Source organism: Pteropus alecto, unplaced genomic scaffold, assembly GCF_000325575.1.
Source record: "Pteropus alecto unplaced genomic scaffold, ASM32557v1 scaffold61, whole genome shotgun sequence".
NCBI classification, from domain to species: domain Eukaryota; kingdom Metazoa; phylum Chordata; class Mammalia; order Chiroptera; family Pteropodidae; genus Pteropus; species Pteropus alecto.
The window spans coordinates 20,638,847-20,654,958 of NW_006434835.1; the positions used below are offsets into that span (position 1 = coordinate 20,638,847).

At 40.2% G+C, this 16,112-nt stretch overlaps 1 protein-coding gene across 4 annotated transcripts in view; it reads left to right on the forward strand.

Moving 5' to 3' along the window:
* LTBP1 (latent transforming growth factor beta binding protein 1) overlaps positions 1-16,112 on the forward strand; it is a 204,125-nt gene that overhangs the window by 47,100 nt on the left and 140,913 nt on the right. For all 4 annotated transcript variants that reach the window (XM_015588228.2, XM_015588229.2, XM_015588230.2 and 1 more), the window contains exons 4-5: positions 10,930-11,032; positions 15,037-15,108. In XM_015588228.2, the coding sequence (XP_015443714.1) occupies positions 10,930-11,032; positions 15,037-15,108 (175 nt within the window). The remainder of the gene's footprint in view (positions 1-10,929; positions 11,033-15,036; positions 15,109-16,112) is intronic.

Here is a 16,112-nt window from a genome sequence, read left to right on the forward strand (position 1 = left end):
ATTATGCTGATTTTGACATCGTTCTTCTTTTCCACAATGTTAGATGCCAGTGGTGCAAACTAACATATGCATAGGGTCTATAGACAGAGCAAACTGCACAAATGTCAAATATAGTTGACACCTAGAATGAGAAATTTCTTTCAAGCATTGGCTCCTCCAAAAAGCCTTCCAGACCTTCTTCAACCCACATGGCACTGTCCTCCCTGAATTCTTACTGTTTTCTGAATCCAATCAGACCATTTTGAATTTAATTATCTTAAAGTTGTTGATTTTGTGCCACTTTTCTCTTCCCCACAAATTTGTCCTTTTCAAGAGGGCAGGGCCATTAGGAACGCAGCTCAGTGCTGGGCACAGATGAGTAGTCAGTAAATATCTTCGTATTAGGTTAAGCTAGGTGGCGCTGCAGTAATAAACATACCAAAAGCTTAGATTCTGTATACACTAGATGTCTGACAGGTGAGCAGGGGGCTCTGTGCTACACATCGCTTGGAGACTCAGGCCGATGGTGATTCCACCATGTTACTGGTGTGTTACCTAGCGTACATGGCCTCAGTTCCCATGGCAGGGGGAGAGGTCCTTCAGGGGCCGCTCATTACATTTCCCATAGCTCATTACATTATGTGGCCCTGCCTAACTTTTAGTGTTATAGGCTGAATCATGGCCCCCCTCAAAATTCGTATGTTGAAAGCTTCGCCTCCAATGTATCTGTATTTGCAGATAGTCTCCAAAGAGGTAATTAAGACTGAATGAGGTCACAAGGGTGGGGCCTTGCCGTTCTTATGAGAGACATCAGAGAGCTTGCTCTCTTCACCATGTTGAGGACATGATGAGATGGCACCTCCTTCAAGCCAGGAAGAGAGTTCTTACCAGAAGCAACCATGCTGGCGCCTTGATCTTGGATTTTGACCCTCCAGAATTGTGAAGAAATGAATGTCTGTTGTTAAAGCGCCCCCAGTCCATGTTATTTTGTTATGGCATCCACAGCTGACTGATACGTTTGGGGAGCCGGGACGTGGCGGGGGGGAGCACGTGGTTCTTAGGTGAGCAGTAAATGTTTCCACCAAGTGGTCAAGACAGACTCGAGTCACTGCTTGCAAGGAACAACAGCAACAAAAAAACTATTAATATGACTTGTGGCATTCAGTTTTCATACATTACTTGCAAGCAAACCACAAGTAATTATTAGTTTTGATTTCTGTATACTTGGATAAGACACAGAAAACTAAAGGCTTAACCAAATGAGGCACCTGTTAGAATTTATATAGTGCTAAGAGGCCCAAAATGTTCTTTTGTTCCTTTCAGTATCTCTGCATTGACTAAAAGGAAACCGATAAACACTGAAACTTAATATAGAAAATTTCTCTCAATGCAGTTGTAGAAATAAGCCTTGGGGAAAATATGTTCATTATTTGGGAGTGATCTGGTTGCCATGGCAATAATAACCATGCCTATATGCCCATCTTTATTTTCTCCTTCAACATGAATCTTTCTTTATAGACACATCCTTGGTAATGGACCTTAGAATAAATCTTTTATTTTCACCATCTGGTATTAGAATTTATGATGTGATTTGTGTTGTTTTACTGCAGGGTAAGGCTAAAGGGGAATTAGCATGTCAGAAATATAGTCATGACAATACTTAATTACTATTTCTGCGATTTAAGAAAAGCAAGACACACCCATATCACACACAACCTGTAGACTTGACTTTTGAAATGCTCAAATCATTGTAGAAGTGGAGAAAGCAGGCAGCCCAGCCTTGGTCCTTTCTTTAGAAAAGTTGTCAAGTAGACTCAGAAGTTTCACGCTTAAGAATTTTTACCTTTCGTATGTTACTTTAAAACCATTTTTGCTTTAGTGTAACGTGTAGAATACTGTTTCATAAACTAAAGTAGTTGTCTGGAATTCCTTGAAGCCCATGGTTTGGCTTCGGCAGGCTTTGAACAAATACACTCTCAGAAATCGATGTGGATTCATTTCCATCAGTTAGTGCCCTAGTCACAGTCAATGCTTTGTAAAATCAATAGCCTGAAATATCAGAGGATTATGGTTGAATCAGATACCCCAAAATGCCTAACGTTGTTTTAATTACTCTAATAAAAGAAAGCTGGGTTGATTTAAAAAAAAAAAAAAAAAGAACTTGCCTATAAAGAATGTTCTGCCCAAGCCAAAGCAAATTTTTTACAAGTTCTTTTAGAAAATCTGGAAGTATTTAAGCATTTTCCTCTTCTTATGAGACAATGCCTGTTACCCTGCCAGTGCTCCATCGTACAATATTCTCCTTTATGACAACGGACCTTTAGAACAAGTTGATCAAATATGTTGCTGTAGCTGCATTAGTGATAGGGTTCAGAGATTTGGAACCTCTTTCTTATTGGCACATGGAGATAAACACATTTAACGTTCTGGTACATGGACGCTGAAGAGCTCTCATGAGGTTTTCCAGTTTAATTTGGAACCGTAGTTGGTCCAGAGGCTAAAAGCACACCATTTCGCTCAGAAGATGGGCAGAAGTCACTTTGCCAGAGTGGAGGTGTGTTTATATCGGAGCAAAAAGGCTGATGGTGTGAACAAAGAAGGGCCGTGACAGGAGTTTGGATTAATCCAGCCCCTTACATCCAGTGAGAACTTTCCCCCGTAAGGGATCTCATTCTGGTTTTTATGAAAAGAAGTCAAGATTTCCCGAAATGGGATCCACAGTCCTCAACCAAATTCCTAATACTGAGATCGTAACTTCTGTTTGCCAGAATACTCCAAAGTTTTATGGCAGAACATTGGAATAATGTACTTCTGGATATGGTGGGAGGTGAGCATGGCAACTGCACAGGTGGAATAATTTACGGGATTTCTGTGCAATGTAGGCCGATTGACTGTAGTGTGACTTTGTAATGAGTCACAGCCCAAGTCACACAAAATCTGCATTTCCATTATGACCATCTTGAATAATTTCTGATATTTGCAGATTGATAATCATATAATTCATTAGGATTAGTTATTACAGTATAATCTAGAGAGGAGTTGTTGAAGAGCCATGGTGGCTTTCAGGAAGCTGGAGCTGCCTTTTCTGTGAGTCTAGGCTGGCAGGAAAGGGGCGAGCCTGAGAAGAAGAGGCTCATGTTGGTTACCAGTGGCGGAGTTGGTCCAGGTCTCAGGTTATGATGTTAGGATGAGGCAACATGTGGCATCATGGAGTCTAGTGTGTCACCCTGGCAGGCAGGGAGCATTTCAGGAACAGTGACCTTCACAGGATTGCCCGGACACAGGACACCATTCCACCATAGCTTCCAGGATACCCTCGCCCACGCGCTAGGGCCTTCGTAATAAAATCATAGATTTTAGGCACATCAATGACTATTAGCAACTAGTCTATCCTTAAAATTTTATTGGTGAGGATGTTAAAGTCCAGAGAAGTAAATTAATTGGCTTCACACCTTATACTGAGTTTGCGGTTGGTGAGGACTAAACCTGAGGTTTCCGGTTCTAACGCCAGTGTTCTTTCTACTATTTCCATCTCTTCTGGGCATAGAGGAGTCACAAGAAACCATTGCTATCTATATAAACTGGCTGTGGCTGCTGTAAAAAAATACCATAGACTGGGTGACTTAAACAACCAAAATTTATTTTCTCACAGCTCTGAAGACTGTGCCAACAGAATTGTTTCCTGGTAGGCCTGTCTTCCTGGTTTGTAGACACTCACCTTCTCGCTGTGTCCTCACATGACAGAGAGAGAAGGAACTCTGGTCTTTTCCTCTCCTCATAAGCAGCGCTCCACCCTCATGGCCTCATCTAAACCTAATTAATTCCCAAAGCTCCCACCTCCTGACACCATCACGTTAGAAGTCAAGGCTTCAACATATGAACTGGGGGGAAGGAGCACTCAATATTCAGTCCGTAACACTAGCTGAACATGGAAGGGCAGATACATTCTCTGGGACCTGTCTTAGGGAGTTCTGTGTTCTCCAGTATTTTACAATTGGGCCTTGGATGCTTGTGGGGAGGGGATGCAGGGTGGGCTCTGCTGGTTTGGCTTCGTGGTCTTGGTCTTCTGGCACTAAGACATGGTGCTTTACCGGGAGGATGTTCATGTCCCCAAAGTGAAATCACCTGCTGCTTGAACAGTGGTAATAACTGGTTGAGTTATATGTTGTGTGTGTGTGTGTGTGTGTGTGTGTGTGTGCGTGTTCTCCAGTATTTTACAATTGGGCCTTGGATGCTTGTGGGGAGGGGATGCAGGGTGGGCTCCGCTGGTTTGGCTTCGTGGTCTTGGTCTTCTGGCACTAAGACATGGTGCTTTACCGGGAGGATGTTCATGTCCCCAAAGTGAAATCACCTGCTGCTTGAACAGCGGTAATAACTGGCTGAGTTATATGTTATACACACACACACACGTGTGTGTGTGTGTGTGTGGGTGTGTGTGTGTGGGTGTGTGTATAACATTATATTGTTATATAACTGGTTGAGTTATATAATTCAGAGGTACCATGTTGTGCTTCTCGAGTAGAATTAAAATGAAATCTATATAATTACGAATCCTTCACATTTATTTTCTGAACATTTCTTTACCAGCCAGCGTACTTTTGTGAAAACTTGAACATTTTTAGCAAAATCTTAAGAATATCTTACTTTTCTTGTTTCTGTATCTAACTTAATTATTTATATTTTACACACATCTTCTCTGTAAGTTGACTTTGCGACATTGTATATCAAGCAACTGTTAGACTCCTTGGTTCTTTGTTCACGTTTTTAAATGAGGGCCCTGGTGGGAAGAGTCTATAATATTGATTGTGAGCCTTGTGTGTGCTGGAGCTGTGGCCGTTTCATGTAGAATCTGTCTCCCATGTATCGTCTCAGTCCCCTTAAGAGCTCTGTGAAAATGGACATTTTTAGTTCCATTTTACTGAAGAGGAAGCAGGCAGAGTTTGAGAGTTTCGTCTATGGTCACGTAGGTGGTAATTGGTCAAGTGAGGATTTGGACCCATGTTGGTACAACTTCAAAAGCTGTGCTCTTACCATTTTCTCAGTGACAGGTCATCCTCACACTGCTTTTCACTGGGCCCACAGGGAACATGATTGTATGGGAAGGTCAATTTCACAGCCATAAAGCTCCAACTCTGCTGGACACGGAGATGCCTGGGTGTTTGCTTTGTGTTAGGATGTCTCTCATGTTGGGGAAAGAGCTCATTTTTGCTGAACTTAAAAGTTCTCTTCTGCTATTTGTTTTAGGAGAAGAATAGCCAATGAGCCTTTAATAATTATCCAATCTCATTTTTTTCCCTCTGATGATTACTGATCGTGTTTACCTTACATATAATTTCTTCCTTTTTTTCTGCTATGACTGATATACTCTATCCCAATAGTTATTTTTTTTTTCTTCACTTTTGAGGAGAAGTACCAGGTGTAAAAATCTATACTTTTATAAAAGCTATCTTTTCCTCCTCTTTCTTTTCGTTTTCATCAATATTTCTGTGTTCGCCATGACTTTGAAGATACCCAGTACTTAATTGGCAGCAATCCAAAACTTTTTGCTTTAGAAAAAGGAACTGGGATGCTTCCTTTCCCCTGTCTCCTGATTAATTTTGATAATCAGCTACAAATCGAACCTTTAAGTTTGAAAAATTCTTCATGGTTTAGCTCCTTCTCATTCTTGGACTTTCCCCACTCACTCTCTGTTCCTCTGTATTTGGCTTGCCTTTGTCTGTCCCTCTTCTCCTACCCACCCAGCCCCTGGGTCTTCTCCCAGTTGGTGGTGGGTCCTGGCCTTCGTGAGAGTTGCTCCATCTCTCTGGAATCTCTCTCTCCCCAGTACAGCGGTTGAGTCACTGTCTTGTTTCAGTTCTTGCCTAAACACGGCCCTTGGTACTCTTGCAAGAGTTGCAGTCAATCAGCTTTCTCTCTGTCATGTATTACTTCAGTGCAATCTCTAGAAACATTTAAAAAAATATGTATTACTTTAATATTTTAAGGTTCATTTATTTGTTCCTGGGCTCAGTGCCATATTCTCTTTGTGAAAATGGTCTTTATTCAAACTCAAAGTATTTTATACTTCAGTAGATAAGGATAACAAAGCAAAATGAGTTACATATATGTGACAAAGATAATTTGTAAGAGTATTTCAATATTATTTTAAATGCCTTCAATAGTAAGACTAAACAATAGTTTTTGTTTTGGCGGCATCTTCATGGAGTAGACTTTTTACTAGCGAAATATCTGAACTCCTTTCAATGTATCCTGAGAGCCTAGCAAATGGCCATTACTTTAACATGTTATAGCTTGTACCCATACAGGACACCAGCTGAGGGGGCGGAGGGGGATCCAGCCTACCCTCTGCTTACTGAATCCTATGTCCTAGTGCAGAAGAAATCCCAAAAGGTCCCCCTTTTCTGGTCCCCACAGAGGTGCTGATGGGGTAAAGGCAACCCTGCTTGGACATGCATTATTTAATGTCACTACAATCCTTTGAAGTTGGGATGATCACTCATTGTCCCGTTACTAGCCCTGAGAGGCTGGACAGTCTGTTGAATATCTCACTGCTTGTCAGAGAGAGCTGGAGTTTAGATGCAGGTGTAATGGTTCTAGTCCAGCGCTCCTTTCTTTTCCCCACTGCTGGATCTTCCTTCCCCAGAACCTGGCACAGTGGAGCAAACATTCTTGGAATGAAGATTTTGTAGGTACCAGTAATTTTAAGATACGAAAATTAAAGCTCCTGAAGCCACGCTCCGATATTTGTCGCAATCTCTTTAAGTTACTGTTCATCTCTGAAGCAACTCGTATTTATAGGGAGCTCTAAAAATAATTGTAATCACAACTTGACTTTGTGTATCAGGAAAGGGCTATAAATTACCACAAATTGAGGTTGAAGTCTGTAGATAAGTGTTCTCATTCAGATCAAGACCTAGAAAACTACATTATACAGCAATCTATTCTTAACTTTTCAAAATTAAAGGTTTTCACACCATTGCTTATGGAAATTTTTGTGTTATAAATGTTATAACATGGACATTTGTGTGATAATTCTAATGATTCTTGAATAGCCTTACCTTCTGAGGCATGGTGCTAAAACAGATAGGAGGGGTCAATGAGTTATTTTTACACACCCAATTTTCTAAGAATTATGGTCAATGTGTTGGTTAATTGGGGTCAGGAGTGGCTCTATTTTTCTCTATTCCATCTAGTTTGCATAATCCTATAGGAGGAGGCTCAGATTTGGGTCAGCATTCCTGGAGATGTTGATGAGGGAGGAAATAAGACCAAAGAGATGGTTAGAAGGGCATCTGCCAAGTCACGGTCCTCTTACAGACATGAGAGCAACAGAGGTACTCGAGATTGGCCCTAGTGTGGTTTTGCATTTCCAAAATCGAATATATGTCTGTATACACTGAACATAGAACCCTAGATCTGCCAGAAATCATGGAAGTCATCTGCTTTATATCCTGGGTGTTCCTAACAGATGATCATCCAGTTTCCCCTCCCAGTGAAGATGTCAGCATCTTCCATTGTTGAGGAGCATTTACTGTTGAAAAGATCTCCTGCTTAATGAGTCGAATCCTCTCTTCCTGTGATTTGCAGCCTTGAGTCCTATTAATACCTTCATCGTGCAACTTGCTTTGAGCAACAAGGTGGTTTTACATATCTGAACTCTGCCATCGTAGCTACATGTAGTCTTATTATCTCTACTTTATTCAGTTGATACTCACAGGACCTGGGTGCCTGAACCGTCACTGTTCTGTTTGTAGCCCTCTGTGTGGATCACACATTTGCTGAGTCCTCGCTTGGATGTGTGGAGTTATAGTGTCCCTTAATTGGCAGTCCAAGGTTGTGTGAGCTATAGCACGTTCACTCGACAAGATAGATTTTTCTTTCTGACTTGAAATAGCTAAAGATTGGGTCGTAAATTTAGCACACTTCTCCTGGATTGCTTATACATAAGCTATGCCTTGAAATAAGAAACTGGCTTTCTCTGAAAATGTAGTGAATAAGTCACATTGGAGAAATTCTATTTGTGTTTTTAACTTGTAATAATCACCCCAATCTGGGCACAAAAATGTAGTTAGGCAGAATCAGTCTGTGTCCATGTGATTATGTCTCACAGGGAAGCAGAATCTACCAGTCTGAGAGACGGGCATTCTGAATTCTGAATCCTATTCTGTGTGGTTCTGTCTACTGTGGCCTTTTGGTATGGAGGAGAGATGATCTTTCCTTGACCTTTTTTTCCTTTAGATATCTCCAACATCCAGGCAACACCTGGCGGTGCAGGGTACTCTTGCATGAGAGCCTGCGTATGGCTACAAAGATCACCCCAGTTGGAGTTTCTGGCTGCACGTTGAAGGCTCTTCATAGTTAAATAACTAGCGGGGCATACATCAACTTCGTGCCTTGGTGTAAGCCTTCCCTCATCCCTTGCAGCCTGTTCTCATACTGTGCAAACCCAGTTTTGAGAAGAACACACAGTGTCGTGGTACCACCTACACTGCCATTTATTTAATCGATTTGGATGGCTTGTGCTGCTCTTGGCTGTGGACCTGCAAAAACAAAGCCATGGGATGGAGCCGCCTCAATCCTGTAATGAAAACCTTGTACCTTTTTTTGAGGCCTTGTAGAGAGAAATGATTTATTTTTGCTGTACCAAATAAAACATTCTAGGAATCCAAGGTGAAAATTGGATTTTAACTGCTACTAAAATTTTGGGCATATAAAATGAGCAAGTGTTGAGAGTTTTGCTTGATTAAGGGAAGAACCTAAAGAGTCTGGTACAGGAATGATCTCCATGTGATGTGCACTGGTGTCCTACATAAATCTGATTGACAAAACTGCAGGTAAACCCTAAGCACACTTTGGCAGTAGACTGCAGCAGTGGAGACCTCTGCATTCTCAACATAACCATTTTGTTTCTAGTCTTATGCCTGGAGCATTATTTCCTCTTCCTTCTTCCTTGCTTCGTATTTCAGGATTTAAGCATTCTGTGATTAAGCCGAAGGAGTCTGGGAGCTACCTGAATCCAGCCAGTATGTGCTTTTTTTTTCCCTCTCAGATTCTCCGTTTTGTTGTTTTTCCCTCTCCCTCCCCCTCTCATCATGTACTGTTTTTGGAGAGTACACAACATCCTGTCGAAATCATTAAAAACCATGAAGAAACTTAAGGACTTCAAAGCTATGATGTAACTAAAACTTCATTAACTGTGCTGGGCCATCTCTGGTCTTGTTTTACAATTTGGACAGTTCGTCACTTAGAGCCTCAGTCAGATTGCCGTGTGCCTGGACTTGGTGGGAAAGAGGCACTGTCCCTGGAGACCTGCCAGGTGACTCGTTTCTACTACCTGCCACCCTTCTGAGGCTCATCACCTGTCCAGAGCTTCTGTTACCATGTTCCACTCACTAGCCTGTGCTCATTTGTTAATTTTTGTTGGTTTGCACAAAGCCACTGCTTGCCTGGATGGCCTGCAACTTTTTCCTCCCTCCCTCCCTCCCTCTCTTCTTCTTTCCTTCCATATTTATAGAGCGTTTGCTATGTGTACTGTGTATCTGGGACATAAAGATGAATAAAATACATTTGCATTTTAATTAAAATGCATAGTGGAGACGATGGAGCGGTGTAGAAAGTGTCCTGGAAGAAAAAGGAGGGAGGAACTTAAACTGAGGAGACACGAAGCTTCATGTGATGGTTCTTCAGAGCTGGGGCTCACGGGATGAAGACAGTTTCTCTGGGGAAAGAAAAACGGGGAGCCAGTAGAGAGAGAAGAAATGACTTTTGGAAAGACACAGATTGTTTAGAATATGGAGTCCTTTGGTATGCCTGAAGGATGGGTATAAGAGGTGGAGAGGGACAGAGAGAAAGTCAGAAAAATTGTCTAAGGCAGGAATAGGAGGTACCTTCTGTATCATGCTAGGGAGCTTGCAGTCTTCAGACAATGAGAGTCACTGAAGATTTTTCATCAGTAGAGTAGTAACGTGATCAGATTCATCTTGGGAAGATGACTCTCAAAACCATTTGGAGGATTTTATAGAGGTTGAGTCAGAAGAAGGCAGAGTGACCCCTTAGATACGGGCTATGGGCTTAGCCTGCACAGTAGGGACGGAGTCATCTGGCTCTCCCTGCACAACTGCCCTCAGATCGGTACACAGAGCAGAATCTATTTTTCTGGACTCTTCTTGACCCATCGAGTCAGTCTCACTTCAGGCCCCTGCCTCTCAGCCTCTTCTGACCTCCCATGATTGACCAGGGTGATGAGATGGGTCTTTATATTTGACAACTCAAGTTGCTCCACTAGCCTCTCAGCCTTGCTCTGCTGCCTGCTAGTCTTGCTTAATTCTGCCTGCATCTTCTTAGCTCAGCTAACCTCCTCGGGTCGGACCGCTTGGCTGCCTGGAGCCTTTGGCTTTGCCAGAGCTGATCTGGCTCGGCCTATGACCACTTCTTGTACTGTCCCTTCCTGTTCTTTCCTTGCCCAGGCTTTGGTGTTGTAGGAAAACCAAAAGCCTCTTGTAGATGGGACCGGTGCCACATTCTCCAGGTTTACATACGCACCACACCCTCATAGCTCTGTTCCCTGAAGATCCACAGGAGAGATTTAACAGTTAAAACTAAAAAATTTAATGGTTTATATTGATCTTGTAAGTTTTCAAGTTCTTACTAAGGAAAAAAAAAAGCATTGGAAACTTAAGTTTTATAAAGTGCTCCAAGCAGTGACAGATTTTCATAAGACTCTTATAAAAATGCCAAGAAACTCTGGAAAATATGCTTGTTCATTTTAGTGTCGTCTTGATTCTGTTCTAGTGTTTTGTTTTGAAGTTTTAGAGGCCCCCCCCCCATATAATTCCGTTGATAACAAGGGAACTGTTTTGTAATGTGGCTGAAGCACATTACAATGAAGTGCTCTAGAGCTGGGCATCTTGCACTCAATTAACCTGCATATTTCACACCTCATCATTGCAGTGTGGCAAAGCGCTCCCCGGCCTTTCAAAGCAGGAGGACTGCTGCGGAACCGTGGGTACCTCCTGGGGCTTTCACAAATGCCAGAAATGCCCCAAGAAGCCTTGTAAGTGACACAGTTTCATCATTCCTTTGCAGGTTAATGTAGCCTATCTGTTTCCTGATGTTTACTGTTTTAATGGTGAAGCAGCGATAGACTTTCAAAGAATTCTTATTGAATTACGGAATGTAGCACAGTACTTTGCATTTCCAGAAGCCTTGCAAGTCTGGGAAAGCTTTCATATCGATTCTGTTTTTTTAATAAGCACGGTTATCAATTGCCTTCTTCAGTTAGATTACATATATTTTTTAAAAGCTTTTTAAGAGGTGATATGCTAAAATAGGCTCTGTTTTCTCAGGTGAAGGGAAAAAAATAAGATAGCTTTTAAAATGATAATTAAAGGTTTCAAACCCTGTAAAAGTCAGTGCTGTTGTCATTTCTTAGGTGGAACTCCTTAAATCAAATTTTTATTAACAACCACAACTTCTGTTGTAGTTTTCGTTATAGCAGAAGTTTTTAAATTTCACTTAAAAAAAAAAAAGCTCAGATGAAGAAACGATTGGTTGCTGATTTGTAAAAGAGAAATTTATAACCACTAGGACACAAACAGTACTTTCCCATTTTCTTCTTAGTCGCTATTTATCACAGTTCTCAGTGACATGACTCTAGACTGACACCCACATGTTTTGATTAGTCTATAAAATCTGTTTTTCAGAACGCATTGATTTGAATAATTTTAGACTTACATCTTTCTGTTACTTTCTTCCCAATTATAGCTTGTATTTTTAGTTTTCGAATGTAGCATTAACTCAGGATAACTGATTTGTAATATTTTTTAGGAAGACAGAGGTAACTTATTTTAAGTTGAGTGTTTTTACACTTACTCATCATGTTTTTGCCAAGAAAGCAAGTGATATTTTTCTCAGTCATCTTTCTTTGCCTTGTTTCACTAAAGATTTTTATAGTTTTTTAAAATACTTTATGCTGCAAGGAATTTCTCATTTGCTTCAACTGGATAATTTTTATTTACTCTTAAACATTTGTTGATTCAGTTGATATTCTCAGCTACCTTTTAAACCTCTCTGTTAAATCTAGACTCTGCCACCTTGGAATCTCTCCTCCACATGTCTGTCTTATATACTATTCTTCTGCCATAATAACTTGTTTTAAATAATTGTCTCTCATTTGTATTTCCTTGTCTCTGAAACTTACATGTTCTCTAAATCTTTTGATGCCTAATGTAAATTTCACTTCTTTTGTCGATATTGCTCTTACATTCTTTTAGAGGACCCATTGTAGAAACACCCACTAAAGTTTCTTATAATAAATGAATTTTTCCCTTTATTTAGGGGGAAAATCACATAAATAAGGATATTCAGTACTGAGAAAATGTCCCTAGCGGACTTGCTAGGCTGATTTGATAATGATCAACGATGTGGATCCCCAGCAAGTTGGTTGAGTGTGATGGTCCCCCTCACTGAAAGGTCCATTTGCCTAAAATTATGTTGGGAACCTGATCGAAGGGATATCTAGGAGACATTCGGTATGATTTAAAGGCATGGAGATTGGGTTAGATAGACCCGAATTTGCTCTTAGCTCTCATTTGCTGTTAGGTCTTATGGATCATGGAATGAGAGCTTATATCTAAAATGTTGAAGGAGCATGGCCTTCTTTAAAAAAATTGAAAACTGCTTTTGCATATTTGTTTCGGAGCTAGGTTTTTGTTCTCTAATACTTTTCTCATCCTTTTTCTTTTTCATTTCTCCCCTTCTCCATGTATCTTTTGCTTAGCTTCTTTTCTTTCCTCTCTTTTCTAAATCCCAAAATTGCAAGCCAGTAAGAGGTAAAGAGGATAATAGATTTTTTTGTTTGTATTTGCTTTTTAATCCCTAACTTCCACTCCTGACCTTTTATCTTTTTATCTTGAATTCTGTCATCTGGGGATAAACTCACTGCGTTATGTGGTTTTGTTAGCTCTATATTTTAATGTTGATAATAATTTATAATACGAAAATACGAAGTTGCTAACTTTTAACTAAGGGCTGGTGAAAGTAAATTAATATGATGGCTCATTTAATGTATAAAATTGAAGAGACTGATTCCACTTCAGGAAAAGCAATGTGGATTATGAATGAAGTAAACTATTAACATTCTGACATTTACTTCGTTTGCACCGAACTAAATGACTCACTCCCAAGAAACACACTCGGGGTCACATTCTTCCTGTGTCATTTAAAAATTTTCCTTTCCTTGGTTGGTACTACTCTCTAAATCATATTCGTTTTGGAAGAGAGCAGACTTTCCTTGGCTTTATATGCTATGGTTTTGTGTTCCATGCTTTTTTTTTTTTTTTTTCACTCAAAGTAGTTCAGACTTCAGTTTTCAAATGGCTTTTATTTAATGTTTGAAGTTTTTGTTTAGGCACATACCGAAAGACTTTTCATTGTTGATCAGTTTTTACTGTAAAAACTTAATTTTAAATCTGCAAGCGATTTTATTAAATAGGCTGTAATCTATTAAAAATCTACTTAGCATGAGTAAGTCACTTGTCCTTTAAAAGATTTTAGAAGAAAATTAACATTGAATCCAAAGCTAGGGAAGACTTTTAAGAGATCATCTGGCTTGACTCTCTGCCTCGAGGTAGATGACTGTTGAAACTTTTAAAACAAGTTATTACCTCTCTCTTGGCTTTGAATGATTCACAGAGAGCCCACAATCTCTGTAGGCAGCCTACTCCAGAGTGTCTTCGTTATCCGGGTAAAGACTAGACAAGCTGCCAAAGAGCCAAATGGGGTGACTCCCCCTGTGCCAACCTCTCCCTTCTTTTAGCTCACTAATCCAAGACTCCTCACTTTAACCGTTTTCCTGCATTCCAAAGGATCTGAGGAGAGGGAAATTATGGCAAAGAAAGGAAGCGAAGGAGGAGGGGAACATGGCTAGTAAATATTCACCCTGTTTTATTAGTGGTAAGAGTAAAGAACATGTGCTAGGAGCAAAATAACTTTATTTTCCATAAGCAGATTTCCTTTTTACTTCCAGCTTTCCCTTTTTACTCCTTGATCAGATCTTTTTAGTGGTCTAACCACCCATTCTATTTTGATTATGGCCCATTTTCTATTGCTTGTTATCTTCTTAATACATCTGTCATTTAGCGAGTGCTTACTTTTGTCAGGCACTGTCACAGGCATTTGCATAAATGGTCTCTAAACTCCATGACTACCCTGACCTGCTCAGTGGATGCAATACTGCTGTTGTACACAATTGCCATTTCGAAACCCAGGAGCTTGTCTCCCAAAGCTGTAGAGCTATCAATAGGCAGAGCCAAGATTTGAACCTAGGTCTGCTTGGTCCCAGAACGTATGCTCTATCTGCTGTGCCAAGGAGTCTCTCAGGTCTCACTTTAGAGTGTCCAAATTTCAGTGAATAGGGTTTTGTTGGCAAATTGGTGACTGCGACATTTGTATTGTTGAAGAGTTTTCTGAGTGATGAACCATATCGCAGCAGCCACTTTCATCTCCCAGCTTCCTCTCATCACCTCCTATTCTTTCCAGGTTCATATTAGTAAGAATCAGCTCATAACTAGAATACATGAGCCTGCAATTGAGGCAAGCATATAATTTGTTGTATAAATTTGGACAATTTTGAGAGTGAAGTGGAGTGCTGTTAATGAACTTTGCTGGAACAACAGGTGTAATTCAGGACTCTCCCAAGCAGAATAGGACATATAGTCACCCTACCTATCATAATTCAAATGTCTGTAGCAAAGCATTGGGGAAGGAGAGATCCTTTGTAATAAAAATAATGAATCTCTATTTGGAAGAAAATATAAAACAGTCTTATGATTCTTTCATTTAACATAATCAGCATTTGCTGACAAGTAATTGGGACTTTGCTGAAAAAAAAATGAAGCATACTAGAAAACAAGATAATGTGAAAGAAATTGATACACGTTGAATTTGTATCTTAGAAATAAGACCACTGATGCCTTAAATGGCTTTGGTTATCACATAGAGTAGTTTAGGATTGTAAGAATTTAAGCAAGTAATATAGAATTATTTCTTCCCTTGCAGCTTATCATGGATATAACCAAATGATGGAATGTCTACAAGGTTATAAGCGGGTTAACAACACCTTTTGTCAAGGTAAGGTTCACTGAATTTATCGGTATGGATTCAGCAGTTGTTTGGGCTTTTAGAAAGCTGAGTTGTCTAGCTTGTTAGCCTAGTAGGTGCAGGTCACATGGTGAACCCCTCTGCTTACTCGGTTTAGCTGTGTGGAGATGTAGAGGTTTAGTGAAGAATTGCTTCACTACGATTTAAACTTTATGGAACATTTCCCCTTCTATTCATTCACAATGAACTCCAGAGGAGATTGGATTACATTATGGATCACCTGATGGTCTCCGTGCTGGTCACCTCCTGTCCACATGTGTGCACACACAAACACACACATATACCTAGCAGTACTGCTTCTTTGCTGACACATGACTGGGCAGCAGAGTTTTCTTTTCGTTTTCTCTGGTCAGAATATTTCTGGCCACCTCTGAGTATTCAGATATTAAATATCAGCATAAATATTCAGATATTAAATATCAGCATGGACACATATTAACTAGGCAGTAGATAAAACTATTTAGTTAAATGTGAACTGTCCTGAGTGCTTTTGCTTAATTTATTCTCAACCATACAGCAGAGTCACACAAGCAGGGGGAATCTTAGAGATCATTGAGCCCAGCGCCAACACTTTACAAATGATGGATGTTGAAGCCCAGACTGGCTAAGTGACTTTCCTGTGGCTAAATAAAGCCGCGGTCGTAAGTCCAGTTTACTGATGCCTGCTTTAGTACCCGTATGTGATACCACATTTTGTTTTTGTTATTTTGTGGGATATCCAGTTAATGCTCCTCATTTCCCTTTACGTGTCCAGGATGAAAGTGTTGTTATTAGTTACTTAGGATTATATATACCTTGAAATAAACAGAAAACGAGCTTCTAAGAGTCTTATTGAACCAAAATCCACGTCAAGAGCTCAGCGTATGTCTCCTGACGTGTGGTCTGGGGCTCTTTATTACTGGTTTTATAACATTAATCTATAACTAGATTAATGTTATAAAATATAGATTAATCCCTATTAAAATGGCTCATGT